Source organism: Canis lupus, chromosome 35 (genome assembly GCF_048164855.1).
Source record: "Canis lupus baileyi chromosome 35, mCanLup2.hap1, whole genome shotgun sequence".
Lineage (NCBI taxonomy): Eukaryota > Metazoa > Chordata > Mammalia > Carnivora > Canidae > Canis > Canis lupus.
Window position 1 is genome coordinate 4,757,653 of NC_132872.1, and position 19,590 is coordinate 4,777,242.

Consider the following 19,590-nt stretch of genomic DNA (forward strand, 5'->3'; position numbering starts at 1 on the left):
GGGGCGGGGCGGAGGGCGCCCGGAGAGTCCTTGCCCTCTTTCAAGATGGCGGCCCGTGGGCGCTGGCCCTGGCTCCGCCCCGCGGCCTCGGCCCCGCCCCGCCCCTCCCTCCGCCCCCTCGCGGCGCCTGGTCCCGGGGCGGTGGTGTCCGCGCAGGGAGAGCGTGCTCGGGCGCCCGACATGGCGGCGGCGGCGGCGAAGGGGAATGGGGGCGGGGGGGCCCGGGCCGGGGCCGGGGCCGGGGCCGCGGCCGGAGAAGCTGGCGGCGCGCGGAAGAAGAAGGGCCCAGGGCCGCTGGCCACGGCGTACCTGGTCATCTACAATGTGGTGATGACGGCGGGGTGAGGCCGGGGCTCGGGGAGGCGGGGCGCTGGCGGGGCCGGCCGCGGAGGGGGCCCTGCGGTCGGCGGGGCGGCCCGGGCGGGGAGGGGGCGCCCTGCAGGGGGGGCGGGGGGGGCGCCCTGCAGGGGGGCGGGGGGCGCCGAGCAAGTTGCCCGAGGCTGGGAGCGCCCGAGCCGGAGTTCCCGGGGGCCTGCGGGGACGGCGGGGTGGCGGGGGGTCGGGGCTGGGGCTGGGGGAGCTCCCTGCAGGGGGGCGGGGGGGGCGCCCTGCAGGGTCGGGGCTGGGGGCGCCGAGCAAGTTGCCCGAGGCTGGGAGCGCCCGAGCCGGAGTTCCCGGGGGCCTGCGGGGACGGCGCGGTGGCCGGGGGTCGGGGCTGGGGCTGGGGCTGGGGCTGGGGCAGCTCCCTGCAGGGGGGAAGCGGGGAGGGCGCCCTGCAGGGTCGGGACTGGGGCTGCCGAGCAAGTTGCCCGAGGCTGGGTGCGCCCGAGCTGGAGTTCCCGGGGACCTGCAGGGACGGCGGGGTGGCCGGGGGTCGGGGCTGGGGGAGCTCCCTGCAGGGGGGAGCGGGGGGGGGGCGCCCTGCAGGGTCGGGGCTGGGGCTGCCGAGCAAGTTGCCCGAGGCTGGGTGCGCCCGAGCTGGAGTCCCAGGGGCCTGCCGGGGGTCGGGGCTGGGACGCAGGGGCACGGAGAGGGGGAGGCGCCCTGCAGGGGTGGGGCGGGGGGGCACCCTGCAGGGTCGGGGCTGGGGGCGCCGAGCAAGTTGCCCGAGGCTGGGTGAGCCCGAGCTGGAGTCCTGGGGACCTGCAGGGACGGCGGGGTGGCGGGGGGTCGGGCTGGGGCGCAGGGGGACGGAGAGGGGGAGGCGCCCTGCAGGGTCGGGGCTGGGGGCGCGGAGCAAGTTGCCCGCGGCCGGGCGCGCCTGAGCCGAGCTGCGGGCCCTGCGGGGTGGCCGGGGGCGGGGTCGGGGCTGGGCCCGGGGCGCAGGGGGGGGGCGGGCCGGTCCTGCGGGGCCGCGGGAGCCCGGGCTGCAGGCCAGGAACGCGAGCCTCCCGCGGGGGCGGTGGGGACAGCTGTGGCCGCGGACTGACCGCGTACTTAGGCGCGGCTGTTTTCAAAATCCGGGCTGAGCTCTAATCTGAAAGGTAAAGGGGACACTCGAGCAAAGTTTCTGGCCGCTGACCCGAGCAGAGCGGAGCTTGAGCAGCTTGAGCGGACTGGAGACTCCCCGGGGCGGGGCGGGGGCAAGGCCGAGAGCTGCTGGGGGGGGAGGGGGGGCATAGACTCCTCCAAGCGGGTCCCTACCTCCGCCGCCCCTGCTCCACCTCTTGCCACAGCAGGTTCTCCAGTTCTAGTTCTGACGATCACTGGCTGTGTGACCTTGGACAAGTCACGTTTGCTTTTCTTTGCCCTCCGTTTTTCAACCTGTAAAAAAAAAAAAAAAAAAGGAATTCATTTCTTTTACAGATTCTTATTTGATGTCTTTGTATGATTAGTTTCTGGAAATAACATAGACCATGTATCCATCCATTGCCTAGTGAGGCGAGCCCCCAGGTACCTCTAGTTCTCTGATCCCGTAGTTTTAGAAGGGAAGGTCACAGGATCCGACTGCTTGTTAGGTATTTCTGTTAAGATTTTATTTTTAAAGTGATCTCTACACCCAAGATGGGGCTCCAGCGTACAACCCAGATGGATCAGTAGTCTACTTGTTGTACTGACAGAGCCAGCCAGGTGCCCGTTATGTTTATTTTTCTTTTTTTCTTTTTAAGATTTTATTTATTCATTCATGAGAGGCAGAGACACAGGCAGAGGGAGAAGCAGGCTCCATGCGGGGAGCCCGATGCAGGACTCGATCCCAGGACTCCAGGATCACGACCTGAGCCAAAGGCAGACAGACACTCTGCCACTAAGCCACCCAGGAGTCCCATGTATTTTTAAATTGTATTCATTTGTAAAATATTTTTTCCCCTCGGGTGCCTTGGTGGCTCAGTGGGTTGAGCACCTGCTTGCACCTCAGGTTATATGATCCCCCGGTCCTGGGATCCATCCCCACAATGGGCTCCCTGCTCCCCTGCTCAGCACGGAGCCTGCTGCTTCTTTCTCTCCCTCTCTCCCTACTTGTGCTCTTTCTGTGTCAAATAAATAAAATCTTAAAAAAAAATTTTTTTTCTCTAACATTTTATTAGGAAAAATTTCAAAGATGCAGAGAAGTTTAAAGAACTGTATGGTGCGCATCTAGTTTTAGTTATTTTTAAAATAGGTACTACATTGGCAGGTGCATGATTCAAAATATACCCAAGAACATGCAGTGAAACTTCGCTCTTCTCCTTCCCTTCCACCCAGATCCCCTCTCTGTGGAAGTGCTAATTTTGTAATTCCTTCAGATGCTGATCCAAGCAAATATGTATACACACAGACACACCCTTTTTAACCCAAATGCTAATGTCATATTAGCATTTCAGCACTTTGCATTTTTCACACAGCTGTATATATAGGGAGGACCATAGACTTGATTGCTTTATCACAGAAATGGCCCGTGTTGAAACCTAGGTTCAGAGAGGTGGTGATTTGCTTGACTAGCTTGACACCACTGAACTTGTTAGTCATAGATCTGGATCTAGAACTTATTTCTCTTGATTCACAGGCCAGTGGAGAAATAGTGCAGATGCAAGTTTTCTTTATCGCACAAATGGTCAGAGAGTGATTCTTTAAAAGAACGTCCAGAAGTTTGTGTTCTATATTTATATGTGAATTCTTGTGGGCAAAGGCATTAACAAAAGCACTGGACTGGAGAGAGATTTTAAGATACATTGGGAAAGAAGGAAAGAAGCCTTTATTCCTGGTGATGGAGGATAGGGAGTGGTGTCTTAACTCAAAAAGAGAAATTGGAATTTTGAGAGGAAGGTAGTCTTTTTTTTTTTTTTTTTCTTTTTGGTAGGCTGCTAATGCTGAGACAGTTACACCATTAAGGAATTCATTTCTTTTGCAGATTCTTATTTGATGTCTTTGTATGATTAGTTTCTGGAAATAACATAGACCATATATCCCATTGCCTAGTTAGGATTGTATATTTATTTAGGTAAATCTATTACTGCTTTCAGGGAGACATACTTTATTAATAAAGATCCATTTGTTTCACTATGGAACTTAAAAAATTACAGGGTCTGAGAAACTCACTTTTGAGGACAGAACAGAAATCTAACATTCACAGTGATATGCCTAAGCACTTCCCTGTTTTGTGTTTTGTATTGATCTGGCTTATTTTACTGAATTGATTTTGGAAAATTGAGCTTTAAGAAAAATCTTTTTTTTTTTTTCTTCAAAAAACCAACCTTTTATTTTTATTTCATTTGCAATTTTAAGAGTAGGGTATGGGTATGTTTCTGTGAGATACTTGTGAAAATAGTTTAAAACATCTTTCCTCCACCCTATTATTATTACAGACCCTTTGACTGCACAGGCCATTTAAAATTTTCCTTTAACAGCTTTTTTCTCTCCTCTTAGACTTCTGGCACTTAATTTAGCTGCTCAAGGACCAATTTAGCTTATTCTCTTCATTTTGGCCTTGTTCTCAACAGGCAAGTTTGCCAAAAAGCTGAGCTCCAGATGGGTGAGGTGCCACTGTGCTTTTGCAGAGCACTCTTGGTTGGGTGCTGTTGGTGGTGCAACATTTCTGTGCATTACAGCTTGGCACTTGAAGGCCATAGTTGATAAATCCAGGATGCTGATTTTTGAGGTCACCTTTAGTAGTATCTGTTGTTGCCAAATTTTCTATTACCTACAATCCTACTTACCTTTTTTTTTTTTTCTTGATTGCTCATCTTTTCTTTTTTTTTTTTTTTTTTCCTTAGGTGGCTGGTTATAGCAGTTGGACTGGTCAGAGCATACCTGGCTAAGGGTAGCTACCATAGCCTTTATTATTCCATTGAAAAGCCGTTGAAATTCTTCCAAACTGGAGCCTTATTGGAGGTAGGTTCTGAGATTCATTGTTACTGGTTTCTATTGTTAAAAATTAAAAGCATGCTACTAAATTCCATTGAAATAGCCATATCTGTTGGATTTGCTTTAAATTTGAAAACTTACTTTATAGCATACTGTGTTGATGACTAGAGTATCTTCTTGACATTCTAGATAAAATAAAATCTCATTTAGCTTATGTTAACTGGAATATATTTTACATTCAATGTTTACTGAAAATCATGAAGAAAGCTTATGATAGGATTTTGGTTTTTGATCCTAGGGAAATCATAGGGAAGTGTTAGCAAACTCAGAGACTTTCACCAGCCAGCTTATAATGGAAACAATGAAGCTGGTGAGTGTAGGGTGTCAGGTAAGGTAGATAGAAAAAACAGTAGAGCCTGTCCAAAAGCCTGTCAAAAATGTTTTCTTAAATAAATGTTCATTGATACAATTTCTGTGGTTGTGTCAATTTTTAAAACCATAAGAGAATATTGTAATGAAAAAATTTTCAGACTTTAAATATAAATATTTCTAGAAAAATGTTATACAGTCTCTCAAAAAACAACAGAAAAGTCTGATGATAAATCAGTAGCTTTTTTTTTAAAGATTTTATTTATTCATTCATGAGAGACAGAGAGAGAGAGAGAGAGAGAGGGGCAGAGACACAGGCAGAGGGAGAAGCAGGCTCCATGCAGGGAGCCCGACGTGGGACTTGATCCGGGGTCTCCAGGATCACACCCTGGGCTGAAGGTGGCGCTAAACTGCTGAGCCACCCAGGCTGCCCAAATCAGTAACTTTTAAATACATTCAATATAATGCAAATAAGTAAATAAACATTTATTAGTTCTCATGTATTGAGAGTAACATACCTAGTCCTGTTTCCTAGGGTCAGTATACGTTAGCATTTTTGAGTTGCAAGTGACAGAAACTCAATTCAAAGTATTTTCAGCAAGAAAGGAATTTACTGGCTTTATAGTCGATAAAGACATGGGGTTAACCTACTGAATCAAAGGAACCACCTCAGGAATGAGGATTTGACATTGCCAGACTCTTTCCATCTCTCATCTTTGTCTATGTCTATTTCTCTTGGAATGTTGGTCTAAGGCTCTCCTACTGCAAACTGCCTTCTCCACATGGCAGGAGAGGGGGAAGGAGTTATTTTTCGTAGCATCTATGTCACAGTTCTGGAGAAGGGTTCTGGTTGGCCTTACTTAGACCAGTCAGTCTTGCCTGTGATGTGAAATGGTTGATTAACCTCGTCTAGGACACATGCCCATCCTTCTGGCCAAGGGACTATAGGCTTTGTTAATGGAAAAGAAGGAATGGGGTAGCTTTGGGCACACAGAATCAACGGCTACCATAGTTCTTAATGGTAAAGAACCTTCACGTTGCAGCAAAAATCTGGTGTTCAGTTTCATTCACTTAGCCTCCAGGGCAAGTGCATCATGACATTTGGAAGGATACTACCTTTTACCTCCAGGAAATGGCATGTAACAGCTTAACCTCTCACCTTCACGTTTGAAGCAGAAAGTTAAAGTTTTTGTGTTTTTCTCTCAGGAAGCAGAGGTTTCAAAACTGTCCATATTTCCACATTTTAGGCAGATGGTATGGGGAAGTGAGCTTCCAGCTGTGAATGGAGTAGCCATATTCTAACTCTGCTGGTTTTACCAACTGTTTGAATTTGAGCAAGTCATTTATCTCTTGTCCACCCCTTCTTCTCATTTATGAAGTAATTAGGTTAAAGTAGATTTCAAAGCCTCTTCCTTCCCTAACAGTTTGAGTCTGAGAGAACTTCAGCAAATCCTTATGTGAGCCATTTGTTGAAGTTCTGAAAAATTTTTTGGAAGCTGCCAATAGTGAGTGAGTGACTTTGCCTCTCAGAGCTTTGGCCGGCACAGTTCTCTCCAGCTATAGAGAAGCAAGTTTTGGGCTGAGGCCACGAGAAATTGCCCCATTGCTTGACACAGTATACAGTTGTACCTGATTAGAGTTCTTCAATAATTTAAAGGGGTTCTATCTCTGTAAGCCTTTGTAATATTAGAAGTACGATTTTCTAAATTTCAGTATGTCTTAGAGAAGGTAGTGACATTAATATGTTTTACAAAATCCACTCAGGAACCAAATCTTATACTTTGAAGGATTAGCACATTTATCCCTATAGAATTTTTAACAGGGATTTAAGAAAACATTTTGGATTTTTGGTTTTATCTCTGTTATCCCCACTCAGAACCAATTAGGTGACAAATCCTGGATTTGATTTTGGGGAAAGGACTTGGCAAAATGAAGTCAAGACTCCCAGGAATAGCAGGGAATTAGCTTTACAGTTGTCAGTGACAGCACTAGACCTCTCAGCCTGGGGCAAAGAGCAGGCTCACAAAGACTGTATCTCCTAGTTGTCGATTAAGGAATGTTTCATACCTCTGCAACCTACATCATATGATAATTACAGGTGTACAGTGTCATTGAATTACAGATTAGTTATGGGAATTACTTGTTTGACAATATATCTTGTTTGCAGGAGAAAAGGAGAGAATGATTCCAGGGAGGTTATTCATTTTTATCTCCGTATGCTTAAGGTCATTATACATTTTTTATCGAAGTATAATTAACTTACAGTGTTAGTGTTAATAGTTTCAGGGGTGAAATATAGTAAGTGCTCTCTTAATCTCCTTTATCTGTTTCACCCATTTCTTCCCCTCACCTCCCTCTGGCCACTACCAGTTTGTTTTCTGTATATAAGAGTCTGTTGAGTTTTTTTTAATTTCCCAATGTTTTATGGTTTTTATTTTTATTTTCTCTTTTTTGCATTTTTTTTGCATTATTTTAAATTATAATTCTAGGGACACCTGGGTGGCTCAGTGGTTGACCATCTGCCTTCAGCTCAGGATGTGATCCCGAGATGGTGGGATCAAGTCCCGCCTCAGGCTCCCCACCAGGAGCCTACTTCTCCCTCTGCCTGTGTCTCTGCCTCTCCCTCTGTGTCTCTCATGAAGAAATAAATATTTTAAAAGAAATTACAATTCTAATATAGTTAACATGCAGTGTTGTATTAGTTTCAGGTGTACAATATGATAATTTAGCAATTCTGTACAGTACTTTAGTGTTCATCATGTTAAGTATGCTCTTAATCCCCATCACCTTCTTCACCCATCCCACACCTACCTTCCCTCTGGCAACCACCAGAATTCTCTTTAGAACCATCAATGGTATTGCAGATGGCAAGATCTCTTTCTATTTTATGGCTGACTAATATTCTGTTTTATATATACATATATCACATTATCATATATGTATATTGTATATGTATGCCACTATAAATGAGGTTACTTACTTGTATCTCTGTATGCTGAATGTTATTTGTTTTGTTTTTTTAAGATTTTATTTAGTTATTAGAGCATGAGAGCACGAGTGAGGGGAGGGACAGAGGGACAGGGAAAGGGAGAGGCAGACCTCCCAATGAGCATAGAGCCTGACTCAGGGTTTGATCCCAGGACCCTGAAATCATGACCTGAGCTAAAGTCAGATGCTTAATGGACTGAACCACCCAGGCACCCCTGAATGTCATTTGTTAGTAGGTTTTGTGGGAATTTGCTTAAAAAGAAAATAGAGATTACTTGCTATTTGCAAGAAATTTCAAATTTTCTTTGAAAAATATAGCCCTATACTTTTCAAAAGATTTGAAAACATTTACCAAGGCAAGTGGAAATGGGATGGAGTAGTACAATAGGTCATTTTACTTCTGAGGAAATTAATGTTTTGCAAAATGGGTGTAAAGATAATATTGAGTCAGTGGTACAATAGTATAGGTTTTTATAATATGGACACAAAACCTATTTTTTTTTTCCATACTCATCAGAGAAGGTCTTGACTGTATTTTTTAGATAATTTTGCAAGTTACTCCACAGGTGATCATTTGATTAAGTGTGTCTGTGAGTTACTATAATGTGTGCTATGGAGGTTGATTCCTTGTTAATAAAGAGCTTAAAATCTTATTGGATAGATTGGTTATACTAGGGCTCTTGGCTAGAGATTATAGAAACCACCTTAACCATCTTGAACAGTAAGGGGACTTTATTATAAGTTTATAGGATGTCCCATGGGATCCAAGGACAGGGATGCAGTCTGCAGGGAACTCAGGGGTTCCTGCTCCATCTCTTATCTCTGCTACTCTCATTTTCTTTGTCTCTGATTCTTTCTTTTCGTTCACACTGATTTTCTTGTTTTGTTTTTTTAATCTACATGGCAAGAATGATAGTAGTTAAAAGCTCCTAAGATTGTTACTCCTGTAATCAGGAGAGCAACTATTGGAAATAGAATCCTACTCTCAGTCCCACATTACCAATGAAGGGCCAAATTTGTCCAGCTTGAATCAGGTTCTCATTCCTGGACCAGTCACTGTTGAAGGGAAGGGGTAATTTCTAGAAAAAGGGGTGCTAGGTGGAAAGCCTAGTATTTACCAAAGTACTGAAGCGAATACAATCAACATTATAATGTGCAAATTATGAGATGAATCTTGAGTAATTGTGAGAGCTAATTAACATAGCAAAAATATATTTTTTAAATGTCATTCATAGATAAATTTCCATACCATAAAGTTAATGAATTACTGATACATGTTATGACATGGATGGATCTTGAAAACATGGTGCTATGTGAAAGAAGCAAAACAGAAAACACTGTATATACATTATATGATTCTATTTATGCAAAATGTCCAGAGAGACAAATCCAGAGAGACAGGAAGTAGATTAGTAGTTGCCAGAGGCTGTGGGGTAGGGAGAATGGGGAACGAATCTAAATGGGTACAGGATTTCTTGAGATGATGACAGTATTCTGGAATTAGTGGTGATTGCATAACCTTTAAACATACTAAAAACCACTGAATTGTACACTTTAAAGGAGAGAATTAATGGTATGTAAATTATATGACTTTTTAAAAAGTCATCCATATGAGCTGTGGATAAGTTTTCTTCATTTTTTTTTTGATCTGTGATATTCATTAAGATAGCTTAAAATGTTATATTATGACAGCTTAAAATTATTTCTGAGAGGGGCACCTGGGTGGCTCAGTCAGTTGAGGGTCCCACTCTTGATTTCGGCTGAGGTCATGATCTCAGAGTTGTGGGATTGAGCCCAGTGTCAGGCTCTGTGCTCAGTGGAAAGTCTGCTTGAGATTCTCTCCTGCTCTCTCTGCCTCTTCTCAACCCCCAAAACAAAAAGTCTTTAAAGAAAAATTTTAAAATGATATTATTTCTGAGAGAATTTGGACTTAGTTAACATAAGACTAATTATACCAAAGACATTTTAAATACTCATGATTGGACATGCCTTGGTGATTGGCCATGTGATTCCAGTGGTTTAAGGACTGCTCTGTAAAGACATTAATTGTTGAGACTGATAGAGACCATCTTCAATATATGTACGCCGCTATATATATATCACTTACCTACCTCTGCCCAGCTGGGAAGGAATTCCCTTTCCTTCCCATTCTCTTCCAGATCCTTCTATCGTTTGGAACCCCTTCACCTATAAAAAGAAAGGAGACAGCTCCCCAGTCTTACTTGTGATCTTTTTCTAGAGTTGATCTACAGCTAGGTCTGGAGTGGCAGAGCAGATTCCAGAGAAGCAGTGGAAGAGAGTAGATAGCTTTTGTTGTATCTTCTTACCTTACTACCACTTTCCAAGCCCTGTCCCTGTAATCTGGTCCGACTCCTTGTATCTCACCTCATAACTCTCTTTAGACCCTTTAATGATATATACAGGAAGCTGATTTTGAGTATTTCTCTAAAATACAGCAAAATGTTAAGAACTTGTAGTGTCCTTATGAAGGAATGGGCTCCCATCTTGTGTCTCCTTACTAGTTTTCCTGTATGTTTGCCTTAAATACTAGATGAATTTTTTCTACAGAGATACTAGGAGGTTAAGTTCTGTGGTATTATTAATACGATAATGCTTCAGGCATATCATTGGTTAAGTTTACTTCTGTGTACTTGTCTGGGGACATTACCACCATCTATAATATTTTCCCTCCTTGTGAAAACATGCCAGGTTCCCATTAATAATAATAAAAATCTTAAAAAGGAAATTTTGAAACTCCTGTTATATATACATTTTAGACTGCCTTTATTCTGAAGACTTAAGAAAACAGACCTCTAAAAGACTTTTGAAAAGCTAGCCGAGCAGTCATAGTGGGGATATCTAACATAAACAGAAATGACAACAGACCTCAGACAAGGCAGCTTCAAAAACAATGTGAAAACCAGAGGTTTCACAAATAGAATTTGGTGTAATTAATAAGTGTCACAACATTAGAAGGGAAGAGGGAGCCTCTGGGAAATAGGAGCCCACCCACACAGGTCTCACTATCTGACAACTCGAGCAAATAGAAGAAAATTGATATGGCATTCAAGCATGTAAGACAGCTAATGGCTGTAGAAAGGAGTGGGCAAACATTTTTTTTAATGATCTAAAAATATTGATGGTATCACTAGAGAGTAGGAAGGAGACCATAGTGCAGAGAAGTAGGTTGTACTAAAGATCAAGAAAAGGTAAGAATTCCCAGTTACAGTCTAAGACTAAATAGATTACAGAGCAGAAGCTATGGGGAAGGTTCAGGGTTCATTATTTGAAATGTAAAAAAGAATATTATAAATTATGTATGTTGCCAAGTGGATCAGAGATATTATGTGTTGGTGGTCTAGCTAATGTATAAATGATTATCTAAAAAACAGAAACATGAAGTATGTGTGAAAGTAATAAAATTCAACAGATCAATAATGAAATAGGACTGATCTATCTAGAAAATGGATTGAGGGTTTGCATCTTGTCAAAAAGTAAGAGTACCAGCAATAGAAAAGGCTAGAACATATAACTCATAAATCATCAAGAAAGATTCTAGAAAATTTTTCTGAACTGAAAGACCAACTCAGTATGGTTATTGAGAGTATATAGAATTCCACACTGGAGCTGTTTTTTTTTTTTTTTTTTTTTTTTTTCTTTTTAAATCTTTTCCCTTCTTGGGCACCTATTTGTTAAATTTTTAAACTCAAAACAAAGGTAAGCAATTTCCAGCAGAAAAGACATCTTAAAATGTAATAGTAAAACAGCCTAGGACCTTAGACTTTTAAGAACAAAAAAATCCACATGAAGTTAAGAGAAAGCCTTAGTTTCCTACATAACCTTGCAATTTTCTACAGATAGACTTTTTGACAATAAAAAGTAATGAAACTTTGAAAGAAACTTATCAAGGGGTATTTAACTTTTATGTAAATAAATAAATTTAACTAAGAACTTAGAACTTAGAGACATAGAGGGGTATATATTGAACTACTGGTGCTTTTTCCCATGGAGGGGTGTGATATTTAGGAAGGAAGTTTTCCTCTTTACTCTCTATACTTTAGTGTGTGCTTATATACCACTTCTCTGAATCTTAAAATAAAAACAAAGATGCAATAAATGTAATATGTAATACAATATAATAGAAAAAAGAAAAATAAGATTAAAATTTTTTAAAGGGAATTAATATAAGCAGTTTAGATTACCTTGTGATTTAAAATGAAGTACACATAAAACAAAAACAAAAATAAAACAGAATTAAAAAAAAACAATTTTACATCTGTTGTTAAAAAAAAGGAACAATAACAGTAAACCTACAAGATGACTGAGTATAGCACAAACGCATAATTTCTAATGTTTATACAAATAGACTCATTAGTTGTATCAAAATAAAAAGTTATAGTGATGAATAACAGTTTAAAAAACAGGGGATCCCTGGGTGGCGCAGCGGTTTAGCGCCTGCCTTTGGCCCAGGGTGCAATCCTGGAGACCCGGGATCTAATCCCACGTCGGGCTCCCAGTGCATGGAGCCTGCTTCTCCCTCTGCCTATGTCTCTGCCTCTCTCTCTCTCTCTCTCTGTGACTATCATTAAAAAAAAAAAAAAAAAAACAGTTTAAAAAACATAATTCAGGGATGTCTGGGTGGCTCAGGGGTTGAGCGTCTGCCTTTGGCTCAGATCGTGATCCAGGGTCCTGGGATTGGGTCCTGCATCGAGCTCCCTGCATGGAGCCTGCTTCTCCCTCTGCCTGTGTCTCTGCCTCTGTCTGTGTCTCTCATAAATAAATGGAAAAATCTCAAAACAAAACATAAACATAATTTAGCAGCCTGTTGCTATGAAAGACAAGCTTACTAAAGGAAAAACCAGTCTGCCATGACCAAGCATACAAGAAAAGCAGAACCGCCCAGATACAGCATAAGATAAGTTGATATCAGAGCAGAAGCCAAAGAGAAACTGGCAGAGTTCACAATTTGTCATGCAGCAGGAACATGGCAAACACGTTGGTGGAATTAGTTGATGGGTAAATGATTATCATAGGAAAGCTGGCAGAAATGTTAGAGAAGTAAAATTAGAATTGTACTTAAGAAATGTCAGTATATGTAAAAGAACACTGGAAACAAGAAATTTGGGTACTGAGACTTGGTTTTGCCACATGGTCTTAAACTCTCTGCATTGAATGTGCTGGATTAGATTACCTTAAATTTCTCTCAGATTTTTTTTTTTTAAAGATTTTATTTATTTATTCAGAGAAAGTAAGAGTGAGCTGGGGGAGGGTCAGAGGGAGAAAGAGAATCCCAAGCAGACTCCACGCTGAATGCAGAGCCCCAAATGGGGCTGGATCCCATGACCCCAAGATCATGACCTGAGCCGAAATCAAGAGTCAGACACCCAACCAACTGAGCCATCCAGGCACCCCTAGTTTTCTCCCAGTTTTAAGTTTGGTAAGAGTTAGCATTTTACTATCAGATTATGAAAATAAAGCGGGTAACGAATTAACAAATTATAGAGCTGAAAATAACATAAAAGGTAAAATTAAATGAGAGAAAATAATGGTAATTAAGGAAATTTCACCTATTTTCTCCTTTAAAAATGGATGTAAAAGGATTTTGAAAACAAGTTTGGACTAGATTCTTTGAGGGCGTCCAATAAATACCCCCTTTTTCTTGCTTATGCTCTGAACATTGAGAAGTAACTCAGAGGAATTGCATAAGGATCCCAGATATCAACTTTATTAGCGATAAAGGCCTAGCTGGAGGCTGTGTGTTAGTGTGTAAGCTAAATGGGTTTGCTAACTGAACTCTAAAATTAGATTACCACCCACCCTGCCCTAGGCAGCAGCGGCCAGGGTAGCATGGAGTAAATAGAGAACTTGGAGTTCTTTGTGAGAACCCCAGGGTAGAGCTCAGTTGAGCACTCCCCAATTACTCCTAAATTTACTGCTCAGATGAGGCATCCTTCCTTTCCTGGGATAAAGTGATTAACAGGTAGAGAAAGACCAGAAATATTTGGGAGAAAATGCTTCTCATAGAAGCTAGAGGAGAGGGAAAAGGTGTTTCCCTCCAATCGTAAGTGCTATATTCATTACAGGGAAAAGAAACATAAGCATAAGAAAATGCATGGAGTCAATGTTTTGAGAGAAAATGGAATTATACATACATATGGTATGATAATTTTCAAAACTAGGCAGATACTGATCAACATAACTCAGGTTAGTTCTGGACCTCCCCATAATAATATGAGTATGGCAGCCATGTGGAGTTGCCCAGCTTGGGAGATTTTTGTCCTCCCTGGAAGTTCTCCCAATTCTACAGCTGGACCTCTCTTTCTTTTCTTTTCTTTTTTTTTTCCTTTTTTTCTTTTTTCTCTTCTCTTCTCTTCTCTTCTCTTCTCTTTTCTTTTCTTTTCTTTTCTTTCTTTTTTTTTTACCTTTCTTTCTTGATAGCAAGGGCATCTCTACTCCCTGACTCCTCAGACCATAGCTGGCTGACCCAGGGGTGCATGCCTGGCCCATACTGCGCTGGTCAGATATTTTTCTCCCAAGAATTTGGAATTTTGAGTTGAAAGAGATTGAGGCCCACAGTAACGCAGTCATATTAAATCCATGAACCATGCCTGAGGTCTCCAGAGCTGCTTGGGTTCCAGCTCCTCTTGAGATTTGGTAAACTTCTTTGTGAGAGTGTTTTGATTGCCACAGTGAGTAGGGTTGCTGTGACTAGATCTCTTAGAACACCTGCGAGAGTCCAACTCAATAAAGATTTGTCCTGCATCTGCCCTGACTTTTGTATAGCCCTCCAGGCTAACCACTCTATAAATAGAAATTGATAGTTTCATAGTACGTATTGATACTAAAATGTCTTTGTGAGAAATTAAACCAAAAGCTTATTAAGTCAGAAGGAAGTTGTTACCTTAGTTTTCTGTTGCTGCATAATAAAGATCACAAACTTAGCAGCTTGTTTTTAAAATAACACTTATTTATTACCTCATGGTTATATAAGTCAGAAGTTGGGCTTGGCTTGGTTATCCACACAGGGCCTCACAAGACTGAAATTAGTGTGTCAGTCAGACTGGCTTCTGTCTGTGAGCTCTAGGGAAGAATCTGCTTCTAAGCTTACTCAGCTTGTTGACAGAATCCAGGTTTTTCTTTTTTAAAAAAAGATTTTATTTATACATGAGAGACACAGAGGCAGAGACACAGGCGGAGGGAGAAGCAGGTTCCCTGTGGGGAGCCCGATAAGGGACTTGATCCCAGGACCCCAGACACTCAACCACTGCACCACCCAGGTACCCCGACAGAATCCAGGTCTTGAAGGTCTGAGGTTCACTTCCCTGCTAGCTGTTAGCTGGAGGTCACTTCCTTCTTTTGCAACCAGCTCTGCTTTTATGGAGCTCACCTTGTTGAATCAAGTCTACCCATATAATCTCCATACCTTAAAGTCAGTTGATTTGGAACCTCAATTACTTTTTTAAAATCCCTACACTGCAGTATCTAGATTAGTGTTTGGATAACCAAGGAACAGGAATCCCAGGGAATCACCTTTAGAATTTCGCCTACCACAGTTGATATGATGAGGCAACCTAAGTGAAATAAAGATACCATCTCAAAATAATTGAGTAATTTGTTCACCCTGTACATTGCGCTCTAAGAATTACAGCATTTCCAACTTGCATATTTAGCTGAAAAGAATTTCAGTGCAATTGTGTTGTTACTGCCAATGCAATGAAACGGACTGAAATTATGTAACAGATTGAAATTCCTGGTCAGACTTCAATTAAGTTAGTGAAGGTACATGAAATACAAGGATTTCATTGGATTTTTTTTTTTAGATAGAACTATTTTAATAATATATCTTATTATTGCCTTCTTGGGGGATCACCATAGTTTTTCAATTTTATCCTAAAACTATCACCAGTCTGTTAATACAAGTGCTTTATTGCCTCTTGCATTACTGGTTTGTTTGTTTTAACCAAACCCATCTCTTCCTTGTTGCACTATTCACAGAATATTGGCATATGGGCTTTATGTGATACTTTCTTCGTACCTTGTCTCATGACATAACTTAGAGGTTATTTTGACACCCCTTAGAAATAAATAAGACCAGGCTCATTTGTAATGAAACTATACCTTTTTTTTTTTTTTTTAATTTTGACCACTACTTATCTTGGCATATTATTTTGGCCTAAGTTAAGGTTACTTCCCTATGTCCATTATATTAATACTGTTTTTTATTCTAGTGTTGGTCTGTACCTCTGCTCTTCAGTTGTCCTATACTAGTTCAGGGTGCTTTCTGACATTCTTATTTTTAAATCCAAACTTATTTATCATAAGTTGTCACATATAGCTGACTGCTTTATTATGTCCTCAAACATTTGTATAGTGAAATACATAATTTAAAAAATAAATTACTTTTTATTTTTTCTTTATATAACAGTTAAAACATTGTATTTTTTAAAAAAAAATTCTGTAGGTAGATTCTTTTTAAAGATTTTATTTATTCATGAGAGACAGAGAGAGGGGTGGTGCAGAGACATAGGCAGAGGGAGAAGCAGGCTCCATGCAGGAAGGCTGATGTGGGACTCGATCCCAGGACTTTGGGATCATGCCCTGGGCTGAAGGCAGATCTCAACCTCTGAGCCACCTAGGAGTCCCTCTTTTTTTTTTTATTTTGTTTTTTTTAAAGATTTTATTAATTTGACAGAGAGCACAAGTGGGCAGAGCAGCAGAAGGAGAGGGAGAAGCAGGCCCTCTGCTGAGCAGAGGGCTGGATGCGGGGCCCAATTCTAGGATCCTGAGATCATGACCTGAGCCAAAGGCAGATGCTTAACTAAGACACCCAGGCTCCCCTGTGTAGGTAGATTCTATCATCTGTGAATTTCATTTCAGGATAGAAGAGGCATTATAAAATATATGCAACTCAGAAGTGGAGATTGGGTCTTCTAGGACTAAGACCTGCTATTCTTTCACACAAAGAAAACATGATAGCCCTGAAGGATTATACAGTTGACCCTTACACAACACAGAGGTTGGGGTACCAACCTCCCATGCAGTCAAAACTCCATGTGTAACTTTTTACTCCTTGAAAACTTAACTCCCAATAGCCTACTGTTGACCAGAAGCTTTACCAATAACATGAACAGTTGGTAAACACCTATTTTGTGTTATGTGTATTCTTTACTGTATTTTTACAATAAAGGTAGCTAGAGAAAAGGAAATGTTAGTAAGAAAATTATAAGGAAGAGAGGCACTTGGGTGGCTCAGTGGTTGAGCATCTGCCTTTGGCTCAGGTCGTGATCCCGGGGTCCTGGGATCAAGTCTTGCATCGGGCTCCACAGGGAGTCTCCTCCCTCTCTTATGTCTCTGCCTCTATCTCTGTATCTCTCATGAAAAAATAAATAAAATCTTTTAAAAAATAAAATCATATGGAAGAGAAAAATGCAGTTACTGTGTCGTACAGTAGTAGAGTGAGGCACCATACATCACTTTGTCCTCACCCAAAAGTTAGCACAGCTGGATCCGGGAGTGACACCCACTCCATGTCCCTCTTCCCAGGAATGTAGGAAACCTCATTCCAGGCACAGTTCAGGGGATCTCAGAGAACCGATGAAGGCACAGCACCTTTAGACCTTCCCTCTAGGTCACTTGGTTCACCTGACCCACTTTATATGGTTCTAATACCGTTTCTGCTTGCGGGAAACGCTAGTAAGCTGCAAGAGGCCAGTTCCCTTGGATATTGGTTCCCAGCCTGAGAATTTTCAGCACCGCGGACAGCGCCCTCCCTGCTTTACTCTGCAGGCCGTTTCTGCTTGGTGCTCTCCGCCCCCACAGTTCTCCCAGATCTCTTACTACAGGGAGGCAGGTTATCATTCTGTGGTCCTTGAGTAACACTGGCCAGTGACTGGCCACTTTGTTGAGATTCCTCCCCAGATCCAGTTCCTTTGTACCTCTCAGATGAAGATCTTAATGAACTGAGTTTCCCCCAGATGGGTGGTGTGGTGATGAGTGCCAGTAATAGGCAAGAGCCCTGTTGTCCCAGCCTTTTCCACCTCTTTCCTCTACCTTCCCTTCATGTCTAGTCTTTTGGCAACCTCTATCTTACTCATTAATCACAATATGAAATATGTATTTGGGACACCTGGGTGGTGCGTTTGGTTAAGCATCCAGCTCTTGGTTTCAGCTTGGGTTGTGATCTCTGGGTTGTGAGATCAAGCCCCATGCTGGGCTCCACACTCAGCACAGAGTCTACTTAAGACCCTCTCTCCCTCTCCCTCTGCCGCTCCCCAACCCCGATATGCATGTGCTTGCTCTCTAAAATTAATAAATATTTTTTAAAAAGAAATATGTATTTATTGAAAAAAATCTGAATGTAAGTGGACCCATGTAGTTCATGCCATTGTTGTGTAAGGACCAATTGTATATCCTTTTTTTGTAATGTCCTATTAATAATCAGCTTCCTGGGTAGATGTCTTGCTACGTACACGGTTAAGTTTTCTGTCTGCACACCATCTTCTGTCTTGTCTCAGCATGCTCTTTATTCATGTCTTTTATTCCTCATTTAAATCTATAGACATCTTTTATTTTCCTCAACTTTACAGCAGGAGGTCCAGATTATCTTATAATATTCACACACTTGAGATTCTTAACATTTTCTTTTTTAAGAAGATGGTAAAATTTGCAGCATAATAGTTCTTTTCAGTTATCAACAAATTTGTGAAGCTTGATTTTTTTTTTTTCTATCCAAGCCTCTTTAACTCCCTCTTCTCTCAAAATTTAGTGAAATAGTAGTGTTTGAGCACATAGTCTTATCAGGCATACTCTAGATGAGCCACGTCTTGTCAAACTATGGCTTCAGCAGATATCTTATAACTAAAATACAATGAAATAATATAATACAAAAATCTGTAGAGTAGAAATAGAGCCTTGATTCTGGACATCACTTTACTACCTTGGGGAATTCAAACAGCTTTTTTTTTTTTCTTAAGATTTTATTTATTCACAAGAGACACACAGAGAGAGGCAGAGACATAGGCAGAAGGAGAAGCAGGCTCGATGCATGTGGCCTGTTGTGGGACTCGATCCCAGGACCCCGGGATCACGCCCTGAGCCAAAGGCAGATGCTCAACCACTGAGCCACCCAGGCATCCCTCGAATAACTTTCCTAAGACTTGGTTTTCTCATCTATAAATAAAAGTCTCTGTCCTGCCTATCTGCTGGGGTTGTTGTTAGGATCAGACAATAGAATGACTACTAGAGAAATATAAATTCTAAAATGTACTACATACTACAATAGCTGATAGTTCTTATCATCCAGAAAAGCTTTGATCATTAAATAATATAGATGGCTTCAGATGACTTTTTTATAATTATATAAGTTTTAAGTATATGACTTTATAATTTGATAACTGTATATGCTACAGAGTGACCACTACAACTCTGGTTCCCAACCATCACCATACCATTGTCCCCCTTTACCCCTTTCACCCACCCCATAGCTCCCTTCCCCTTTGGTAATCACTAGTCTATTCTCTATGAGTTTGTTTTCATTTTATTTTGTTTACTTATTTTGGTTTTTTTTTTTGAATCTACATATGAGTGAAATCATATGGTATTTGTCTTTCTCCATCTTACTTATTTTGTTGAGCATAATGCCCTCAGGGTCCATCTGTGTTGTAACAGATGACAAGATCTCACTCTTTTTTATGGCTGAGTAGTATTCCATTTTATAAATATATCACTTCTTTATCCATTCAGCTATTAATGGACACCTAGGTTGTTTCCAGTTGTTGGCTATTGTAAATAATGCTGCCATGAACATAGGGATGCATATCTTTTCAAATTGATATTTTCATATTCTTTAGATAAATATGAAGTAGAATAGCTGGGTCATATGATAAATTTTTTCTTAATTTTTTGAGGAATTTCCATACTATTTTCTACCAACACTTACTATTTCTTGTCTTT

General features: G+C 41.6%; 1 protein-coding gene across 1 annotated transcript in view; it reads left to right on the forward strand.

The window, feature by feature from the left end:
- The first annotated feature begins 165 nt into the window (after positions 1-165).
- HACD2 (3-hydroxyacyl-CoA dehydratase 2) overlaps positions 166-19,590 on the forward strand; it is a 111,168-nt gene continuing 91,743 nt past the window's right edge. The window contains exons 1-2 of the mRNA XM_072812490.1: positions 166-341; positions 4,191-4,308. Of these exons, the coding sequence (XP_072668591.1) occupies positions 181-341; positions 4,191-4,308 (279 nt within the window). The 5' untranslated portion in view covers positions 166-180. The remainder of the gene's footprint in view (positions 342-4,190; positions 4,309-19,590) is intronic.